Raw genomic sequence first — 18263 nt, forward strand, 5'->3', positions numbered from 1 at the left:
CAAAGCACTGACCAAACACGATGAAGAAACAGGGCAGAATCCACAGCTGTCTTGCTGAAGTTTCACACAGCTTGGGTGGAAGTCAAGGGACTTTGGCCATTTCTTTGGAGCAGCAAAGTACAGTACAGAAAGACAACAGAAAGACATTGCAGGCACTTCCATGCCAAGAAAAAAAAATAATGATGAGTGTATTCCCCTTTCCCTGAGAACTTTGCAGGCTTGCTTCATAACCTGTGTCATCCAAGCAGTGAAAAAGAAAAATCTCTGCCTTTCTTCCAGTGTGAGAGATGTGAAGGATTTTATTGCAGATTCATTCTCACACCTTTCAAAAGGACTGGTATCAAGCACAGAGGGGGCACTGGGTGCATTGCTCTCCCTAGCTGAGGGGTGTGTGTGAAGCCAATACCTTCTCCCAGTACTTAGTCTTGTTCCCAGAAGGTGTATCCCTGTCTTGTGTTGGTGCACTCCTTGGGATTTTAGTGTCAAAAGGAGTTGTGATTCAAGTAAAATCCAGAGGTAAAATTCAGCATTTCCTGCAAGTTACTCTGAAATCCTGGAGCCAAGTGGAAAGGATTTTAGTTTAGCACTGACTTAAAGAACTGAATACTTGGGACAGTCTAAGTCCTTCTGTTGTGCTGAATCTTTTCCAGCAGTCTGGTGATGCCTGCTGATGCCTGTGAGTTATGCTCTATAAAATCCCCTGTAGGATGCACAGGAATATCTGAGGTTGTTCAACATCTTGAATTGGCTTAAATGAACAAAAACATACTGCAAAATCTCATTAAAGCAGGTTCTGTCTGAGCTTGCAACCACAGCCATGCAGAGCCGTGTTCCACATTGCAGTCACCCTTGACTGAAAGGTGTTGGGATGGCCTCTGCTAGGCTGTGCCCTGTGAGCCTGGAGTACATGGTGGCTTTGCCTGGAGCTGCCACTCTGGCGGCTTTCAGTGAGGACTGTAATGTGTCTTTAGTTATTTGATGGATGTAAAGGCTGCTTTGCTATCAGAGCTGTATTTTGTTGTTGTTTTTGCATTTCAGAAGTGCCAACATGAGCTTTACCCAAGCTGTCAGCAGACAGAATCAGAGAGACAGGGACAGGACAGCACTCAGCTTTCCATCCTGTGTGAAACGAGCTCTGCCTCTCTGATGAGCAACTTGCACAGGGATGTCAAGGACTAGGAGAGGGTCTCTCAACCACAGCAGGGCCTCAAGACCTTTTGGGCAGAGCAGCTAAAGTTGCTGCTTGGCCCAGCTGAGGACAGGACATAAACTTTATGACTTTCTAGCATTCCAAGCACATGTCACAGCTGCTGTGTGTTGGCTGGCTGTGACCTGGGCTGTCCTGCTCTCAGCAGAAACGCTGTGGATCTAAGAAACCTTGTTCCTCAGACGTTTCACTGGCAGTAACATGTTCTCACATAAAGTTTTCCTTTAAGTGAATTATAATTTTCAATTAAAAAACCCAGTCATTGAAAAGTTCCTGCTTGGCTCTACCCAAGATCCTTGTAAAATCCTTGGGCTGATCCCCCCCCGCCCCTCTTCTTTTTCCTGCTTTCATTGAGTGCTGCAAGTAGCTTTGTGCTGTCTGCTTTGTTCTCCTGCAGGACCCCAGACCAGGGCCTGGCTGAAACACCAGAGGGATTTAATCAAATCTGATGGTGATTCATGCTTCTAATGGCCGAATCTGTCCTTTACTGCTTTACAAACTGAGAAGGAATAAAACCCCATTTTATTGCTGGGCTGTTAAAAACTATTTGTAGGAGTTGCTAAGGTTCAAATCAAAAGCAGCCTCCCCTGAGAGCTCCCAGCTAATTCTGAGTGCCACGGCGTCGTTCTTTTCCTTCTCTCCTTGAGATGTGGCCTTATATCACTACTGCTGTTCAAACATCTGAGAGCTTTCCATTCCTTTGACAAACATGAGCCAAAGTGCTTAAGGACATCTGTTTATTTTATTTCTTTAATGAGAAAACCTTCCAATTTCTTACTGGCTCAGCTGTGTTTATTTACATTTTGTTAGTCATATGTGTGGGGCACCTTGGGACGCTCAGAACCTGCGGAGGCCTTCGCTGAGGGCTGCTAGCAGGCATCCTGGTCCGAAAGGCAGAGTAAGCCCTTCCTAAGGAAAACACAGTCCTTGGAACTCCATAAAATAGATTTTCAAAACAAATAAGAGCCTAATTCACTCAGTAGATCATGGATTAAGTCAAGATGAATACAATTTGGAAAGGATTTTCTGAGGAAGCTGGAGGTTTTTTCGCCCACTGGAGGCTAGCCCTTGCATTTAATGCCTTTTTAAGTTAAATTAAAAAAGCATTCAATCACTGCAGGTAATAAAACAGTCTGTTACTTTAGACATGCTGCTATATCAATTATTAGTTCATTATTGGAGAGAGGGGAGTAAATAATTCCAGCCATCTGATGATTTCAGATGTGTATTTCAGGAGCAAACATCTGTGTTTATCATCTGCACTGCTCCACGGGAAGCAGCGGCAGGAACAGCAAAACCAGACCCACAGCAGCTGAGATGGTGGGCACGGGAGATGCTCTGAGCTCCTGTGGATGTAACCTCTTGTACTAGAGCTTAGGTGAGCAGAGGGGTTTCTAAGCACACTGCATGTGTGGCATTTGGAAGTATTAAAGGATTATTTTGGACATAAAAAGATGTATCAGAAACCATGCTGGGTTGTCAAACGGGCAGGAGCAAAGGGAACCTGCTTTCTGGCATGGAGTCATAGAATTGTCAGGGTTGGAAGGGACCTCAAGAACCACCTAGTTCCAACCCCCCTACCATAGGTAGGGATGCCTCACACTAGACCAGGATGGTCAGAGCCACTTCCAGCCTGGCTTTAAAAGATTCAGGGAAACTTCCACCACCTCCCTGGGCAACCTGTGCTGGTGTCTCACCACCCTTACAGAATCATAGAATCAATAAGGTTGGAAAAAACCTCAAAGATCATGAAGTCCAACCTGTTACCCAACACCTCATGACTACTAAACCATGGCACTAAGTGCCATGTGAAATCCCCTCTTGAACAGCTCCAGGGATGCTGACTCCACCACCTCCCTTGGCAGCACATTCCAACGGCCAACAACTCTCCCTGTGAAGAGCTTTCCCCTCGCCTCGAGCCTAAACCTCCCCTGGTGCAGTTTGAGACTGTGTCCTCTTGTTCTGATGCTGATTGCCTGGGAGAAGAGACCAACCTCCATCTGGCTACAACCTCCCTTCAGGTAGTTGTAGAGAGCAATAAGGTCTCCCCTGAGCCTCCTCTTCTCCAGGCTAAACAACCCCAGCTCCCTCAGCCTCTCCTCGTGGTGAAGAATTTCTTCCTAACATCCAATCTGAATCTGCCCACTTCTATTTTTGCTCCATTCCCCCTAGTCCTGTCCCTAACTGACACCCTACAAAGTCTCTCCCCAGCTTTCTTGTAGCCCTCTTCAGATACTGGAAGGCCACAATAAGTTCTCCTCAGAGCCTTCTCCTCTCCAGACTGAACCACCCCAACTCTTTCAGTCTGTCTGCATAGGAGAGGAGCTTCAGCCCTCTGATCATCCTTGTGGCCCTTCTCTGGACATGTCCTAGCACATCCAGATCTTTCTTGTAATAGGGGTTCCAGAACTGGACACAGTATTCAAGTACATCTCTGAATTGTGAGTTAGTTTTAAGGGAACAAGAGTTTTAAAAACCCAAGGAGGCTGCCTGTGCAAAATATGCTGAGGATTACACATAGGGATCTGCTCCCACCAGGCTTTGCAGGGCTCGTGTGTTTTCACAGAGATTCCCAGGCCTTACATGGAGAAATGCAGTGCCTTTGCTGAGTGGTGGGGAAGGAAATGAAGATGCATTAGGTTTAAATTCCACTGCCTCTTTTGACATTTATACCCTGTGTATTTAAAAAAAACCCAATATTTGCAGACATTTGGTCATGAACCTTTTCTATAACTAAATAAAAATAATAGCCATTTATTCTGGAACACCACAGCCCAGCTTTTAACCTGTATTTAAGTGCAGTGTTCCCACGGGACTGGAATCCATTTCAGAAGTCCTGGGTTCAGAAACTGGATAAATTAGCATGGTCATTACTGCTTGTCCCTCAGCATAGGTCATTTAGAGAAGGAGAAGAAACTTTTCAGCCTCTGTGTGCTGTTGAATGTGAGGAGTTAGTGACTGACATGTCCATTGATTTAGTGGAGGGTGTAATCCCCAACCATTTCTGAAGAGATACCTGCCAGCAAAAAGAGTACTGCAGTAAATAGTAATCAATACTGTGCCTGGTAAGGCACAGTAAGAGTGAATATAAAAAGGATACCTGAAAAGAGATTAAATTATGTTTGCTCTCTGTCCAGCACAGGCTTTTCACAGCTTCACACTGTGCTGATTGTAGATACTGCTCATGGTTGCCCAGGGAGGTAGTGGAAGCCTCATCCCTGGAAGTTTCTAAAGCCAAGCTAAATGTGGCTCTGAGCAACCTGATCTAGTATGAGGTGTCCCTGCCCATAGCAGTGGGGTTGGAACTGGATGATCCTTGAGGTCCCTTCCAACCCTGACAATTCTATGATTCTGTGAAACTGCCTGGATTGTCTTCATGAACCTGGCTGTGTCATTGAGGTAAAACAACAGATCTTCATTTGGAGGGAAAAACTTCCAGGGCCTGAGAAGCTGAGGGATTTGAAACAGGACAGTCCTGTTAGAAAGGTCTGAAGGGCAGTTACTGCTGAAAATGGGTTTCAGCTCCTGAGGTACTTTTCTTATTCAGAGCAGCTTTCCTCACAAATACACACAACTCTCTTCCTCGAAAAGCTGTGGGAAGCTGGGTCTAGCTTTAGCCTGTGTCTTAAACAGATAAAAATGGCAAGCTAAGGCACTCAAGAGCAGGAAAGAACCAAAAGTGTTCCCTGCCTCAAAAAGACGGGGACTTACCTGAGCTAGAGCTGGTGCACATGTTTAATTTCCTGTTCCTCTGGGAGAGCATCATTCAGGGCTCCAATTCTGATCAAGGTATCAAATGTTACAAGGATTATTCTCCCAGACTTGTTTTGTTGGAACATGTGGCCCAGGCACTGGCATCTGTGCTAGTGTATTATGATGATTTTTATACTACAACCAAGCTGGTCCATTTTCCAGGGGTTTCCAAGTAATTAAATCTAATTTAAACTATTAAATTCTTTCTTTTGCTGACAACTTCATATTAACAGCTAACCACAAGGAGATCTAACTTAGAAAGCCCTTGATTGTGTCCTAATCCGTCTCTCACCTCTGGCTGACACCTGTGGCAGATAAACCCTAGAGAATAGGGGTCTGATGAATGCTCTTAATTAATACTTTCTTCCTTGTAGAAAAGTAATTATTTGCTCATGGCATAAACAGGTATTTGGCAGGGATTTAAAGAGGCTGATTACTTTTAAATGCTAGGGCTTTTCCCCCTTTTTTTTTGAAATTTTAAAGCAGGGGGAGGAGGCCTGGATCTAAGATCCATGCTCAGAAGGACTTTGTCTGGACATTGTGAACGTCAGGTTAATTGGCACATGGCTAAATAGGAGCAGAGTCAGACAAGCTGATTTGTTGCCTGTCTGAAAGGAGCCAGCTTTGCCCTTTTGCTAATGGCTTGCAAGTCTGAACAGGGTACCTGTAAGGCAGAGGCTTGGAATGGGCTTTGGAGCCAGGATGGGAGGCAAGAGTGACTTGTACTTGAGAGATTGCCAGAGATAAGTCTGCTTCTCCCTTCCTTCAAAAATCACAGTGAACAAGAGAGGAGAGCTGTCTGTGGACAGCCAGCCAGCTGGATTAGGAGCAGCTGCAGGTGTTAACAAACACATCCCTCTTAATGCATACTCCAGGGCAAGTGTAAGCAGTTTGTGGAGGATCAGTCTCAGTGTTCCAGGTGAGCTGTAGTAAGAAGGCTTTAGTACAGAGCCATTGGGGAGGATGCTGACTGTGCAGTTTGAGGTGTGCCTGCAATGCACATGGCTTTTGCCTTTAGCAGTGAAGATATAGCAGTGCAGGCTTCTGTGTAGTTTAGCTCCTGAAAAAGGGTCTGGGGACCTACATTGTGCATGCTGCAGCATACCTGCAGCTACTTGTACCCACATTTGCTGAATTAAAGCCACTTTGGCTCTGCTTACACATTCTGCATTCCCTTTGCTCTGCTGAAACAATGGCTAGTCAAGAGTTTTAAAGGGAGTGAGCAGACCTAACCTTCCATTCTAACCCACTGCTGTAACAGGAAATCTTTGTTCTTTGCTCATCTCCAATTTTTGTGGAAGTCATCTCCAAGCAAAAACAGACCAAAGGCTGTTTAACAAGCTGCTCTTAACCTTCTGATCTGATCTTAGCTATCTGACCATGTGATTCTGGTATAGGTGATCCTGCTGTGGCAGGGGGAGTTGGACTGGATGATCTTCTGAGGTCCCTTCCAGCCCCTAACGTTCTGTCATCTTCTGCCAACTTGTTACTCAAAATGAAGGGACAAAATGACAGCAGAAATAAACTAATTTTAGGCAAGGTGGGCAAAACTGGCCTCAGGCTGGAATTCTAAAATGCAGTTAATTTCTGATGTACAGAACCAGTTCAAGGACAAGGGGCAGTGCAGGAAAGCAATCACAGCAAACGTCTCAGTGATGCCATGAGGATAGGGGAAGTTCCCTTTGACGAAGGGACACTTGGGTCTTCCTCTGCAGCATGCTCCACAGGCTTCTGTTAACCTAAACTTTCCCCTAGCATGAGTGTCTGCTGAGCAGGCAGCAAAACTACCCCAAAATAAGCAGATATGGAGCTGAGAGTGCCAGTGGAAATGACCTTGTTCAAAAGGTGTGGCTGTTGTCAGCAGCAGGCAAGTGGCCACCAGTCCTTAGCTGAAAGTCACAGCTGTAACAATCAGTAGAGACCTGTCTAAGGGTGCTTCTCAGGGCAAACTTTTTTGGTGCAGAATGTTGAGCAAAGGCCTCTCTTACTCTGTGTGTTTTGACTCTTTATAGTTTAGGAAGGAGCAGTAGGGAATGGGGGCTTTCTGCCCCTCTGTTCCCTCAAGCAGTGCACTCAGGAGAAATGGATTGCTGTTTGCTAAAAGTGAGGGTGTTGAGGAGGGGGAATATCAGCCCCTTCCAGAAAGAATGCTCCAGAATGGCCACCGCTCATTTTCCCTAGCCCATGGGAAGAAGCCTGTTAAAGCTTTGTTGGAGCGTCAGGAGTGCCTGGTCTGTCATGGCTGAGCACCAGAGGTCAGCACTAAAAGTAATTTGTGGGACTGTGTAATTTTGACCCTCAAGGAAACTGCAGCAGTGGTGCATGACAGAAGTGGGGCACCCAGGGATGCACTGTGGAGCTGGAGGTTTTGTTTACTGAAGGAGTTTATTGCCTGTTTTCTACCCCTGCCTCTCATTGTCCTTGTTTGTGGAAGCATGACTGGTAGGTTAGCAGAGGGGTAGGACCTCACTCTTCTAAAGTTACTGAACAAGCACTCAGGGTTGAATTTTTAGATTAATTCTGTTTTCACTGTAAAAAGTGGTTCCTGGAGGAGATTTGATTTCAAGCTGTCTGTGGTGCATCCTTCTTGGGGCTTCACGTGCATCAGAAAACATTGGCTTTATGTGTTCAGGAAGCTGGCTCCCAGACCTCTATGGTGCACTTCTGCTATAACAGGACACCTTAGCAGGGATCACTGCTAGGAATGCAGCAACTTTTCCTTGCTCTCCTCAAGCCACGTGGACATTAGCAGTGCCCCAGGGCATCCCCTGCAGCACAGAGGCATCCTGTAGTGGCAGAGGATTTCTGTGCCTATGAAGAGCTCTCTATCAACGTCCTCAGATAAATCTGATCATTGTCTTTCAGCCTGTTTGCCCCCTGTACAGAGAGGCTGGGCAGCAGGGTGATGGTCAGGCCTGTCTCAGTTTGCTGCTTTCCTGTCCACTCACACTTGAAAGCTGCAGCAAGCATGCCTGTCTGTGTGGGTACAGCCTCTAGCACAGTGGGGTTCAGGTCTGGGCCCAGCGCTTCTAGATGCTGCAGCAATGCAAATAAATAACTGCCAGTGGAACCCTGGCCTGGTGCCTCTAGACACCTCTGTCATGCTGGGAGTGCTGATTTGCCTTTTAACTTTATCAGCCTCTGTAAGACTTGGAAGCCTGCCTTGCTGTAGAGGAAATGTCCATACTGTGAAGGCAGCGATGCCAAATCATTTTCCCCAAACGACTTCCCCTCTGGGTGGTAAAGTGCATTTTTCTGTTTTATTTTCATTCCATCACATTCTCTATCTCAAGAGAAAGATTTTTTTATTCTCCCCCTCCCCCCCCCCCACCTCAACTACAGTTTAATTTCCACGCTGTTTAGTTTAAGAGAAGGTAACTTCATACACCCTGGAAATGTTTCCCACTCCCCATTAGTGATTAATGCCAATGAAGCCACAGACAAAACTCAGGGGATAAATGACAGATACTGACCAAAGAGATTTCCTGAAAGAGTTTTAAAGGCTAATGGTCCTTGAAATGGATAAAAAAAATAAATTGCTTCATTAAAAACTATTTTACCAAATAATTTCTTCCTAGCAGCATGTTTGCCTCAGAGCAGTTCCCCTATGTCACTACACCTGGGCAGTGAAATTTGATTTGGCGCTGTTCACGTGGGGCCAGTCAGATGCCCTGCTCCTGCCTCTGTTGCTGGGCTTGGGGCTTCAAATTAGAATAGAGTAGAGTAGAATAGAATAGACCAGACCAGGTTGGAAGAGACCTTCAAGATCATTGCGTCCAACCCCTCAACCAATCCAACACCACCCAAACAACTAACCCATGGCACCAAGCACCCCATCAAGTCTCCTCCTGAACACCTCCAATGATGGTGACTCCACCACCTCCCCAGGCAGCACATTCCAATGGGCAATCACTCTCTCTGTATAGAACTTTTTCCTGACATCCAGCCTAAACCTCCCCTGGTGCAGCCTGAGACTGTGTCCTCTTGTTCTGGTGCTGGTTGCCTGGGAGAAGAGACCAACCTCTGCCTGTCTACAACCCCGCTTCAGGTAGTTGTAGAGAGCAATAAGGTCACCCCTGAGTCTCCTCTTCTCCAGGCTAAGTAGCCCCAGCTCCCTCAGCCTCTCCTCACAGGGCTGTGTTCCAACCCCCTCACCAACTTTGTTGCCCTTCTCTGGACTCGTTCCAGCAAGTCAACCTCCTTCCTAAACTGAGGAGCCCAGAACTGGACACAGTACTCGAGGTGTGGCCTAACCAGTGCAGTGTACAGGGGGAGAATGACTTCCCTGCTCCTGCTGGCCACACTGTTCCTGATGCAGTCCAGGATGCCATTGGCCCTCTTGGCTGCCTGGGCACACTGCAGGCTCATGTTCAGCCTACCATCAACCAGTACCCCCAGATCCCTCTCTGCCTGGCCGCTCTCAGCCACTCTGACCCCAGCCTGTAGCACTGCATGGGGTTGTTGTGGCCAATGTGCAGAACCCGGCACTTGGATGTGTTCTATCTCATGCCCTTGGACTCTGCCCATCTGTCCAGCCTGTCCAGGTCCCTCTGCAGAGCCTCTGTACCCTCCAGCAGATCAACTCCTGCCCCCAGCTTGGTGTCATCCACAAATTTACTGATGCTGGACTCAATACCCTCATCCAGGTCATCAATAAGTTGGAGACATGTTCAAGGCAAGCCTGATGAAGTTTACTTTTTGCCCAGAGGAGAAAGTACCCTTCCTTCTGGGACAGCAGCAAGCACTTTTAAACAGGAGTGACAGAGCTTTTTCTGTAGATGGGCACAAAGCTTCTGAGTCAGACGTGGCTGAAGCCACAGCATTCTGCTCCAATTAAAGAGAGCTGCCCCAAGAATGCGGAATAACGAGGTTAGTGTGTGACACACCAGCCATGTCGACAGCATCTGCCACAGAGCCTGATTGAAATGTCCTCCATCCTCCAAACATTGTGCTCCCTGTTACAGCTCCTCAACTAATTCATCATGCTCCTGTGGCACAATAACATGAGTCCACAGAAATCTGCAGAGCATTAGAGCAAAGACTCCGCGGCAGTCTGCCCTGCTTCGGCGTGGCTTGCAGCTCTGGTGGGGGAAAACCACCCACAGGAGCATAAAGATGAGAGATCCCTGCCCTAATGAAGATGAATTACCCAAAGAAAAAGGGAAAAGGCAAAAAAAGCCTGTTGTGGGAATGTTCTTTTCTTCTTTTCAAGTTGTCTGTTGTTGTTTAGTTGGAGCAGGCACAGCGCTTTTGAGCTACCAGTGCTTGTCAGACCATCTCGGTGTGTTTGAAGTGTTGAAGGAATAAGGCAGCATTCTGCTGGAGACCTTCTTTCCAGCACAGTGTTTTTCTGTGCTTTTGTTGTGGGTTTAGGAACAAGGTCAGTTGTGTGGGGGCAGCAGAGGTGGCTGATGTTTAGCATGAGGGACATGGAAAAGCAGCTAAGACCCATTTAATGTTGCAGGGCACCAGGCTGGGTGCCCTTGGTTGTGTTTCAGAGTAAGAGATCCGCAGAGGATGTGTCCAGTGCCTACCGAGCAGCTTTGGAGAAGTAAGCCAGGAGCTGTGGCAGGCTTGCTGCCTCCATCCCCCATCCAAGGGGCAGCTTGGAGGACCAAGTAGATCTGCTGTGTATGTGCAGTCAGCTGCCCAGGTAGCCCTCTAAGCCAGAGGAAAGGGAAATGGCCTTTCTGTTCTGTGCTGAGCACCTGAGCTAGCATGCCAGAGAAGATCCATCCCATGGATCTAGAGGAAGAGACTCACTTGATGGTTGAACTCCTGGGTGCTGTTTTCACCAGGTTGCTGTTTGATAGTAGAAGAGGACAATGCTGAGCTGTGGCTGGTTTGTAGGATGTGGTCAGGAAAGTATCACCCTCTGCATGCTCTGCTGCTTGTAACTTGTCTCCTAACCTTTCACTAATGCTGCTGCTCTCTTGGGCTAACCTAGTGAAGCAATCCTGCCATAGTCCCAGGTGCTGAAATGTTCTTGTTACCTCTTCAGAAGTGTGTGGGCCATTGTGGGTCACAATGAGCCATAGACACCCCAAAGAGAGCAGCATTTGATTATCGAGGAAAGCAAAAGAGCGAGATGGGGAAAAGTCACGTTAAGAGACACTGGGGAAAAGAAATTACTTTAATGAACCAGTTTGCAGAAACAGGGATGTGTGTGGGGGGGAAAAAAAACAAACAACAAAACAACAGCAAAAGAAACAAAAGCTGGAAGTGAATGGAAACAAATTGGTTCTCCTCTAACAGGACACCACGACGTCGGTGCGGATAGGGCTTATGATGGAGGAGATGATCTTCAACCTTGCAGACACACATCTGTTCTTTAATGACCTGGAGGTATGTAGCTGCTTATTTTGTTTAACATCTCCCTCTCTAATTATTTGCATCTCCATCTCTAATCATTTGCATCTGCTCTACAAACTTGGGTTTTTTTCTGCCCAAGAAACTTTCATTTTTTGACCCCAAAGAAATGGGCCTGAGATGGGCTTATTGGAAGCATACTTCACTGCCTGCCTTTGACATCTTCATTCTGTTAAGGAGTCTTTTTTTTTTTCCTAAGTACACATTAACAGTGATGGCTTTGGGCAGTTTTACTAAATCTAATCATGAGGACATTGCTGCTGCCTCTCCTGAAATTTGCTATTTCATAATTTTATTAAGCTAAATTAGCATAGATCCTATGGGGCAGGTAGCAATTAGCTGCGAGCCAGCCCAGAGGTTTGTTTAAAGGCTCTCTGTTCCTGAGGAAGCTCTGTTTGTGCACACAGACAGAGCAGGAGGTCTGCTCAAGCTCAGGCACACTGCAAGATGAAACTGGGAGTTTCAACATCAGAGGCCAAGAGGAAGAATCCTCCCTGTCTGGGACGTGGTGAGGTCTGACTATGTCTCATACAAAGCAAAAATTCTTTTCAATATATGGTAAAATTCAATCACAGTGATGGCAGCAGAATTGTGTCACCAACTGAGAAACAGCTGTAGAGTGCTGATGAAAATCTGTGATCAGCAGAAATAGTCTGGATGAGCCCCACACAAAGTGAGTTACCAAGGCAGGGGTTTGTGCTGTGGGCACCTTGGAGTCAGAATACTGCTTGGAGGTGTTTGGTGGGAAAAGATCTGGCATCCTTGGGCAGACCTGTGTGGACTTTCTCTTCATCTGGAAAAGAAAGAATTTGCTTCTGTGTCTAGATTAAATGAGAGAACATTTTCTGTCCCTGATGAGTTCAGCAAGAACTTCTACTTCCTTAACTGCTTGCTTGCACTGTGGTCCTCTGCATTTCAGGAGGTGCAACCTTCCCTACCACCTGGCTCCTCCTAATCCAAGGTTGCACTTACTGAGAATTTTCATTTCCTTTCCAAGAGGAGTAGTGGGCAGCACCTAAACTGACAGGTTTTTCCTCTCTCAGCTTTTTTCAGAGTGAGTTGGTGATGAAGGCAAGGAAATTGCCAAGTGAAAAAGATCCTTCTCTTAGGAAAAAGCCCAAACAATGAGAGGTGCTGCTTGGGAGCCATAGGTGCTGTAGATGCAGGGATAATATTCAGTGTGCAAGCAGCACTTTCCACCCAGCAGATCTTATGTTATGATGCAGCAAAGCTCTGTGCCCTGCGCAAAGCCACCCTCCAGAAACTCACTGCCTATCTAAACTTCTGCAAGAACAGAAGATGGCAAATCATGTTTTAAAACAAGTTTCCTCCCTGCTTGACAACATGGAATTGTGACTTGTCTGCCTTCAGTCAGACCCTGCACCTCTATCAGTCAGTGACAGCTTTGGCTGCCAGCAGCAGAGCCCTTAGGTCAGTTTGGTCTTTGATGGCCTCTCAAGTTCTTCAGCCACTACAGCAGAGCAAAGGTTTTAATTAGAAGAAGTTAAGATGTTGTGCTGCTTCTGTGGTTTCCAGACATAAAGGAAGGAAAAGCTAAACAACAACAAAAAATTAGCTTTGAGTATTCCCAAACTCTGTTTAAGGATCACAGCTCACCAAGTGCAAAGCTTACCAAAAATGCAGTGAATTATACTCTGAAAAAAAGAGATTGCTAAAACCCCAAGCACAAAAGCTGCTGCTGCTGTGACCCCACAAGCATTACTGTATACATCAGCACCATCCTGTGGTCTGACACTGGCCTGTACAAGGCCAAATAAGCTGAAACCACGCAGGGCTGAAACGCTTCTGACTCTGCTGGGACAGGGTGGAAGAAGCTGTAACTAAGAAAGCAGGACCAAAGCAGGAGTGCTTTCACTGGATAATGCTAAACATAGCAAACCTTTCCTCTAGCACAACTCCATAGCCAAGCTCAGGCATTTTGGGAAGCCCAGCAGTCCAAACCAGCCAGAGCATGGCTGGCCCCAGTCCTGACAGTAGAAGCTGGGGGAGAAGTAGGGGAAATGTCACCCATCCTCACCAGAGACACAGCCTGGACAAAGGAATCAGTTATTACCTTGCTTTAGCACAAGGGAATGGTTTCTTTTGCTGGCTGCAGCTTCAGTGCTGTGCAGAGCAGAAGGTGCTGCCAGGGTGTGAAGCCCTTTTGAAGTATGCCCAGAAGTACCTCATCTGACCACAGATACAGCAAGGATTTGCTCGGCCCCTAGGAAAGCTGTGGGATCCTTCTTAGCTCGGTGAGGATGTCATCTCACATCACAGCACAAAACTGGCTTCACATTCTGACTGTGAGGAGCCTGAACTGCAATATTCCTTTTCTTCTATCAAAAAAAAAGGGATTCTGAGACTCTGCTGTCAGCCAGGGCTTCAGCTGGCTTCAGAATTCACCCAGGTGGGGTTCAGGCAGCTGCTTCCTGGCTGCATTTTCTGTGTACCTTTTTCCCACTATGCTCAGGAGTGGGAATCTTGGGTGTGTGAAAAGGTGATCCAGGAGATCCATTCAGACAACCTGCTCCACCCCACCTCTCCTCATGCTGCAGCCTAGTAGAGGGGCCAGTTTCCCATTTGACTCACCCCAAACCTCAGGCTACTTGTACAGGAAGAGGATGATCACAGGTCCCCAGGGCTGGGGGAGCCTTAGACCTAGGCTCCTCCTAACACTTTGGTCTTTTTACAGGAAGAGATTCTGTCAGCAAGTTAACTCTTCAGTTGTACATCTTTGAAGCTGGACTCTTTTGCCAGCTGATTGAGGGCAGGGAGGGAGGTCCATGATTCCACTTCGTGGTGTGCCAGCCCTGTAGCAGGACCAAGACCTCCACCCTTGCCCAAGGCAGTTGGTGTGTTGCCCTTCCAGGGCATGCAGTGGCACAAGCACTGCCCTGTTCTGGAAGTGCAGGCCTGTAGGTGTGACATGTGCAGTGCAGACCGTGGCAGCAGTCGTGTGCAGAGACCTCTGAGCACGCTGCAGAATGGCAGCAGATGTGCACTTGGAAGGAGGCAATCCTCACTCTGTTCCCCTTTTGGAAGCTGGGAGAAAGGGAGTTGCCCAAGGTTCCAGTGCAGTTAAAACACAGTCTGTGGGGTTCCAGGATTCTGCTTTTCCTCCCAGGTGCCTTTTGTTCACACTGTGATGCAGGCTGAAGAACAGCACCTTCCACCCTGGTGCCACAGGAGATACTATTGTCTATCACCCTGGGAAACAGGAGGACTGACAAGGGGCTGAGGACTTAACAGACCAGGGGTCTGGTGTGCTTCCAAGTTACTGCCTCTCAGGTTGGAGGTTCTGTGTTCTGGGAGCTGTTAATCTCCTGCCTAAGGAGGGATGCAGGTTCCACTGATCAATGAATCCATGAGATGTTTAAAAAAATCTCTGTCACAGTGCTGCTACACAAATGGACAATCTGTGCATTCCTAACTTGTTTTCATATGTGCGTGAGACATACCTGAGAGGATCAGAAGGAGCTCCAGGAGCCTCTCCATGCCCCTCAGGAACAGCTTGTGTTGCACAAGAAGGCAGCAAAAGCTTTCACAGAGTCACCAAGGTTGGAAGAGACCTCAAAGATCATCAAGTCCAACCTGTCACCACAGACCTCATGACTAAACCATGGCTCCAAGTGCCACATCCAGTCCCCCCTTGAACACCTCCAGGGACGGTGACTCCACCACCTCCCTGGGCAGCACATTCCAATGGCTAATGACCCTCTCAGTGAAGAACTTTCTCCTCACCTTGAGACTAAACTTCCCCTGGTGCAGCTTGAGACTGTGTCCTCTTGTTCTGGTGCTGGTTGCCTGGGAGGAGAGACCAACCCCCTCCTGGCTTTCTCTAAGCCTGCAGTACATTGCCAAAGCTGCATTAGCTCAGACCCCTTTAAGTATGGATACAGGGGTCTGGTCCCAGCTGGAGGCAGGTTGTGTAGCACAGGCTGACCTAGAGATTCCAGAAGAGAAAAAGCAGGTCTGCTCCAGGAGCTGTGAGGGTTGGCTGAGGTCTTCCACAGTAACAGGCTGTATGTGCCACACAGCATACAAATCTGAGATCATAGAGTATTGTTTTAGAAAGGCAGCAGGAGTGAAAACTGGGAGGTGTCCCCACTGCAGACTGTTTGAATCCTCAGGAGCTGCTTTGCAGCAGCCCAGCTCTCCTGCCTCGACTCTACACTCCCTAAGATTTCAAGGAAGTTCTGCAAGAATGAAAAATTGGTCTCACAACCAAGTAGTAAAACAGGGCCCACATTCTTGCTTTGACCAGCTTCCCTCTGTGTCACCCAGTAACATGATAGGCTCAGCCAGTGGACTATGAGGTAGTGTCTCCCCAAGTGTCATAGTGCTTTATGAAGTTAGAAATGTGATAGCTGCTGTTGTCACACCTCAGTGTACAGAACAATTCATCCACAGATGAGGAAAACAGATTCCTGCACAAATGCCTCTGCCCTGACTCAACACCCCACAGCATACAGCTGGAGTGGACTGGGCTGCAGCAGTATTATCCCAGCAGGGCTCACAACAGCTACTGGGAGGGAGGGGTGCTCAGAAGAGGATGGGGGTGGAGGAGAGAGAGGTGCCAGCAGAGATCTGCTGTTCAGCTGCTTCACTCCGGTTACACACAGAACTCTACTCCCCAGTGACAGGCTGGTAAGAGACAAGAAGCAGCTAAGATCCTCTGTCTTGTTGAGAATTATCTGAGACAACCACTGCAGAAGATCTCAGTGTCACAGACAAGAAGTATGTGTGAGACTGTGTCACTGCTGGCAGGTCTGGTTACTTGTGGTGGGAGTCTTGGGGTTTTTTAAAGAGCCTGGTTTCAAGTAATTCATGAAACTCACAGCTGTGTAAGGAAGGCAGGGCAGACTCTGGGGTCTGCAAAATACTGAGGTGCTGGAGACTAACTGTACCTGGGGTGGCTCAGCTGTTCTCTTCAGGGGCTTGTACCAACTGCTTTCACCTCTGCTGAAAAAAGCCAACCAGAACAAGAGACAGAGTTCAGCAGCTTCAAGGCTTTCTGGTGTGTTTCTACCTGCAAGGGGCATGGAGAAAGGAGGTTGAAGGTGGTGGGAGAAGCTTTCTGATTTTTCTCTTTCTAATCTTAAGACAAAGAAAGAAAGCAAAGAAAGAACATTTCTCACATTTTTGAGGCAGGGCCTTCACCATTCCATGAATGAAGAATTTTGGAAGATAAGCTCTAGACAGAGTTCTTACTTCTGCAGGATTCTGCTTCAGTGTCCTGTGCATAGGTCTCTTCATTAGTGACACACATTGTTCCTTACCTCTCTCTGTGGCTGGGGATATGAAAGGGTGCCACATCCAGTGCCTCAGCCCAGCTTCCCTGCTTCACAAAGGAAGCTCAGCCCCCTCAGACCAACCGGGCAGAGCAGCAGGTCAGGCATCTCTGGAGATTTCTTTGGGACAGATCTTCTCTTGTAATGAAGTGGGCATGCACCTTCTGTTCAAAGCAGTATTCTCACTGGGGGTAGGGCTGCCAAACCTCTGCCTTATCATGCACACAGAGCTGAAAACACTCAGTTTTCCTGGCTGGAACACAAGCATCTGTCCCTCCTGCCTGCATAGGAAGGAGCTGCACTTACTGTGTCATTCCAGAGCTGTTGTGCCCTTAGACAGCAGCAGATCTCCCTCACACACACTCTGTCTGTTCACATTTTGTGGAAGTGCTGTGTTGCCTGGTTCTAACAGCTTCCTGGCTCGACTGTGCCAGACAATGCTAGCAACATGTGAGATTTGATCTGCTTCACACTGCCCTCAAAGTCGTTTTTCATTACGTTCTTTCAACGTGTTTCAAAGCATCTACTTACTGCTGTCTCTTTTTCCGTGCTCTCCTCAGGACTGTGACCAGATCCACATAGATGATGTATCCTCAGATGATAATGGCCAAGATCTAAGGTAGGGGATCTCCAGGCTGGAAGCTGCAGGTCAGGTAGTCCCCAGTTGTTTGAAAACAGCAGGGGGCTGGTCAGTGATGTAAAATAACATTGTCAGCCTGTGCCCTCTCCCCTCCCTGGCTCCATGCTGTCTGCATTTACAAAGCACACAGAAGCAGAGTCCCCTTGCTCACATTAATATGCCTGTGCCTCCTGTCATGCCCTGAGCTTTTTGCTGCTCTGGAAATACAGCTCAAATCAGGCTGGATTCCAGGCAGACCTCACTAGTGTCTGCCACGGCATAGCCCAGCCAGCTGGCACAGGTGTGGCAAAAGTACTTCAAAACCAGACTGAAAGGTTTCTCACTGCTCAATCTGTCATGAATGGGTTTAGCAGTGCAGGTTATGGACCTTGCTACACCAGAGTCTTGTCACTGGTAGACACTTGTACCTAAGCAGCACCAAACATTGTACTGTGTGAGTTAGATCAGCAGCTACATAAAAACCTCTGCTGTACAACTGCATCTACCTGTCACAGAGTGTTTCCTGCAGACTTGTGGCAATTGGCAGAGGAATGAAAGGTGCAGAGCTCACAGAGTTGTGTAATTTGTGTTTGCATGGCTGGTCATGATGAGAAACTGGTGCAGAAGCAGCATTAAAAACAGTGAAGTGTTTTAGGGAAGAGACTTTTCCTTCTGCAGAGAACACCTGCAAGGCTTTTGGTGGCAGCTGAGACACTAGTTTGTGCTGTGCAGTGTGCTGAGGTGTCTGTATTGAGGGCCTTTGGCTCCAGTGGCCTGCAGGCAGGTGAGTCTGGACACTTGTGCAGGCACTCAGACATTCATTTGTGGTTTATCTCAGCCAGTGCACTAGGAGTGAGATAAAGATCTGCATGCTGACAGCTTATCCTGAACACTGAAATGCCCCTGCCTGAGTGGGTTCTCTTGTTTCAATACCACTCCTCAGCTGCCCAGGGCTTGCCTGTGTGGGCAGCAAGGCTGAGCTGGCTGCAGCTGCCACCTGGATGCTCTAATTCAGAACACA

General features: G+C 47.5%; 1 protein-coding gene across 6 annotated transcripts in view; it reads left to right on the forward strand.

Moving 5' to 3' along the window:
* Positions 1–18263, forward strand: part of EYA2 (EYA transcriptional coactivator and phosphatase 2) — a 101340-nt gene that overhangs the window by 74614 nt on the left and 8463 nt on the right. For all 6 annotated transcript variants that reach the window (XM_054173636.1, XM_054173635.1, XM_054173631.1 and 3 more), the window contains 2 exons: positions 11216–11305; positions 17184–17242. In XM_054173636.1, coding sequence (XP_054029611.1) covers positions 11216–11305; positions 17184–17242 — 149 coding nt within the window. The remainder of the gene's footprint in view (positions 1–11215; positions 11306–17183; positions 17243–18263) is intronic.

The sequence above is a fragment of the Dryobates pubescens genome, chromosome 26 (assembly GCF_014839835.1).
Source record: "Dryobates pubescens isolate bDryPub1 chromosome 26, bDryPub1.pri, whole genome shotgun sequence".
In the NCBI taxonomy this organism is placed as follows: Eukaryota; Metazoa; Chordata; class Aves; order Piciformes; family Picidae; genus Dryobates; species Dryobates pubescens.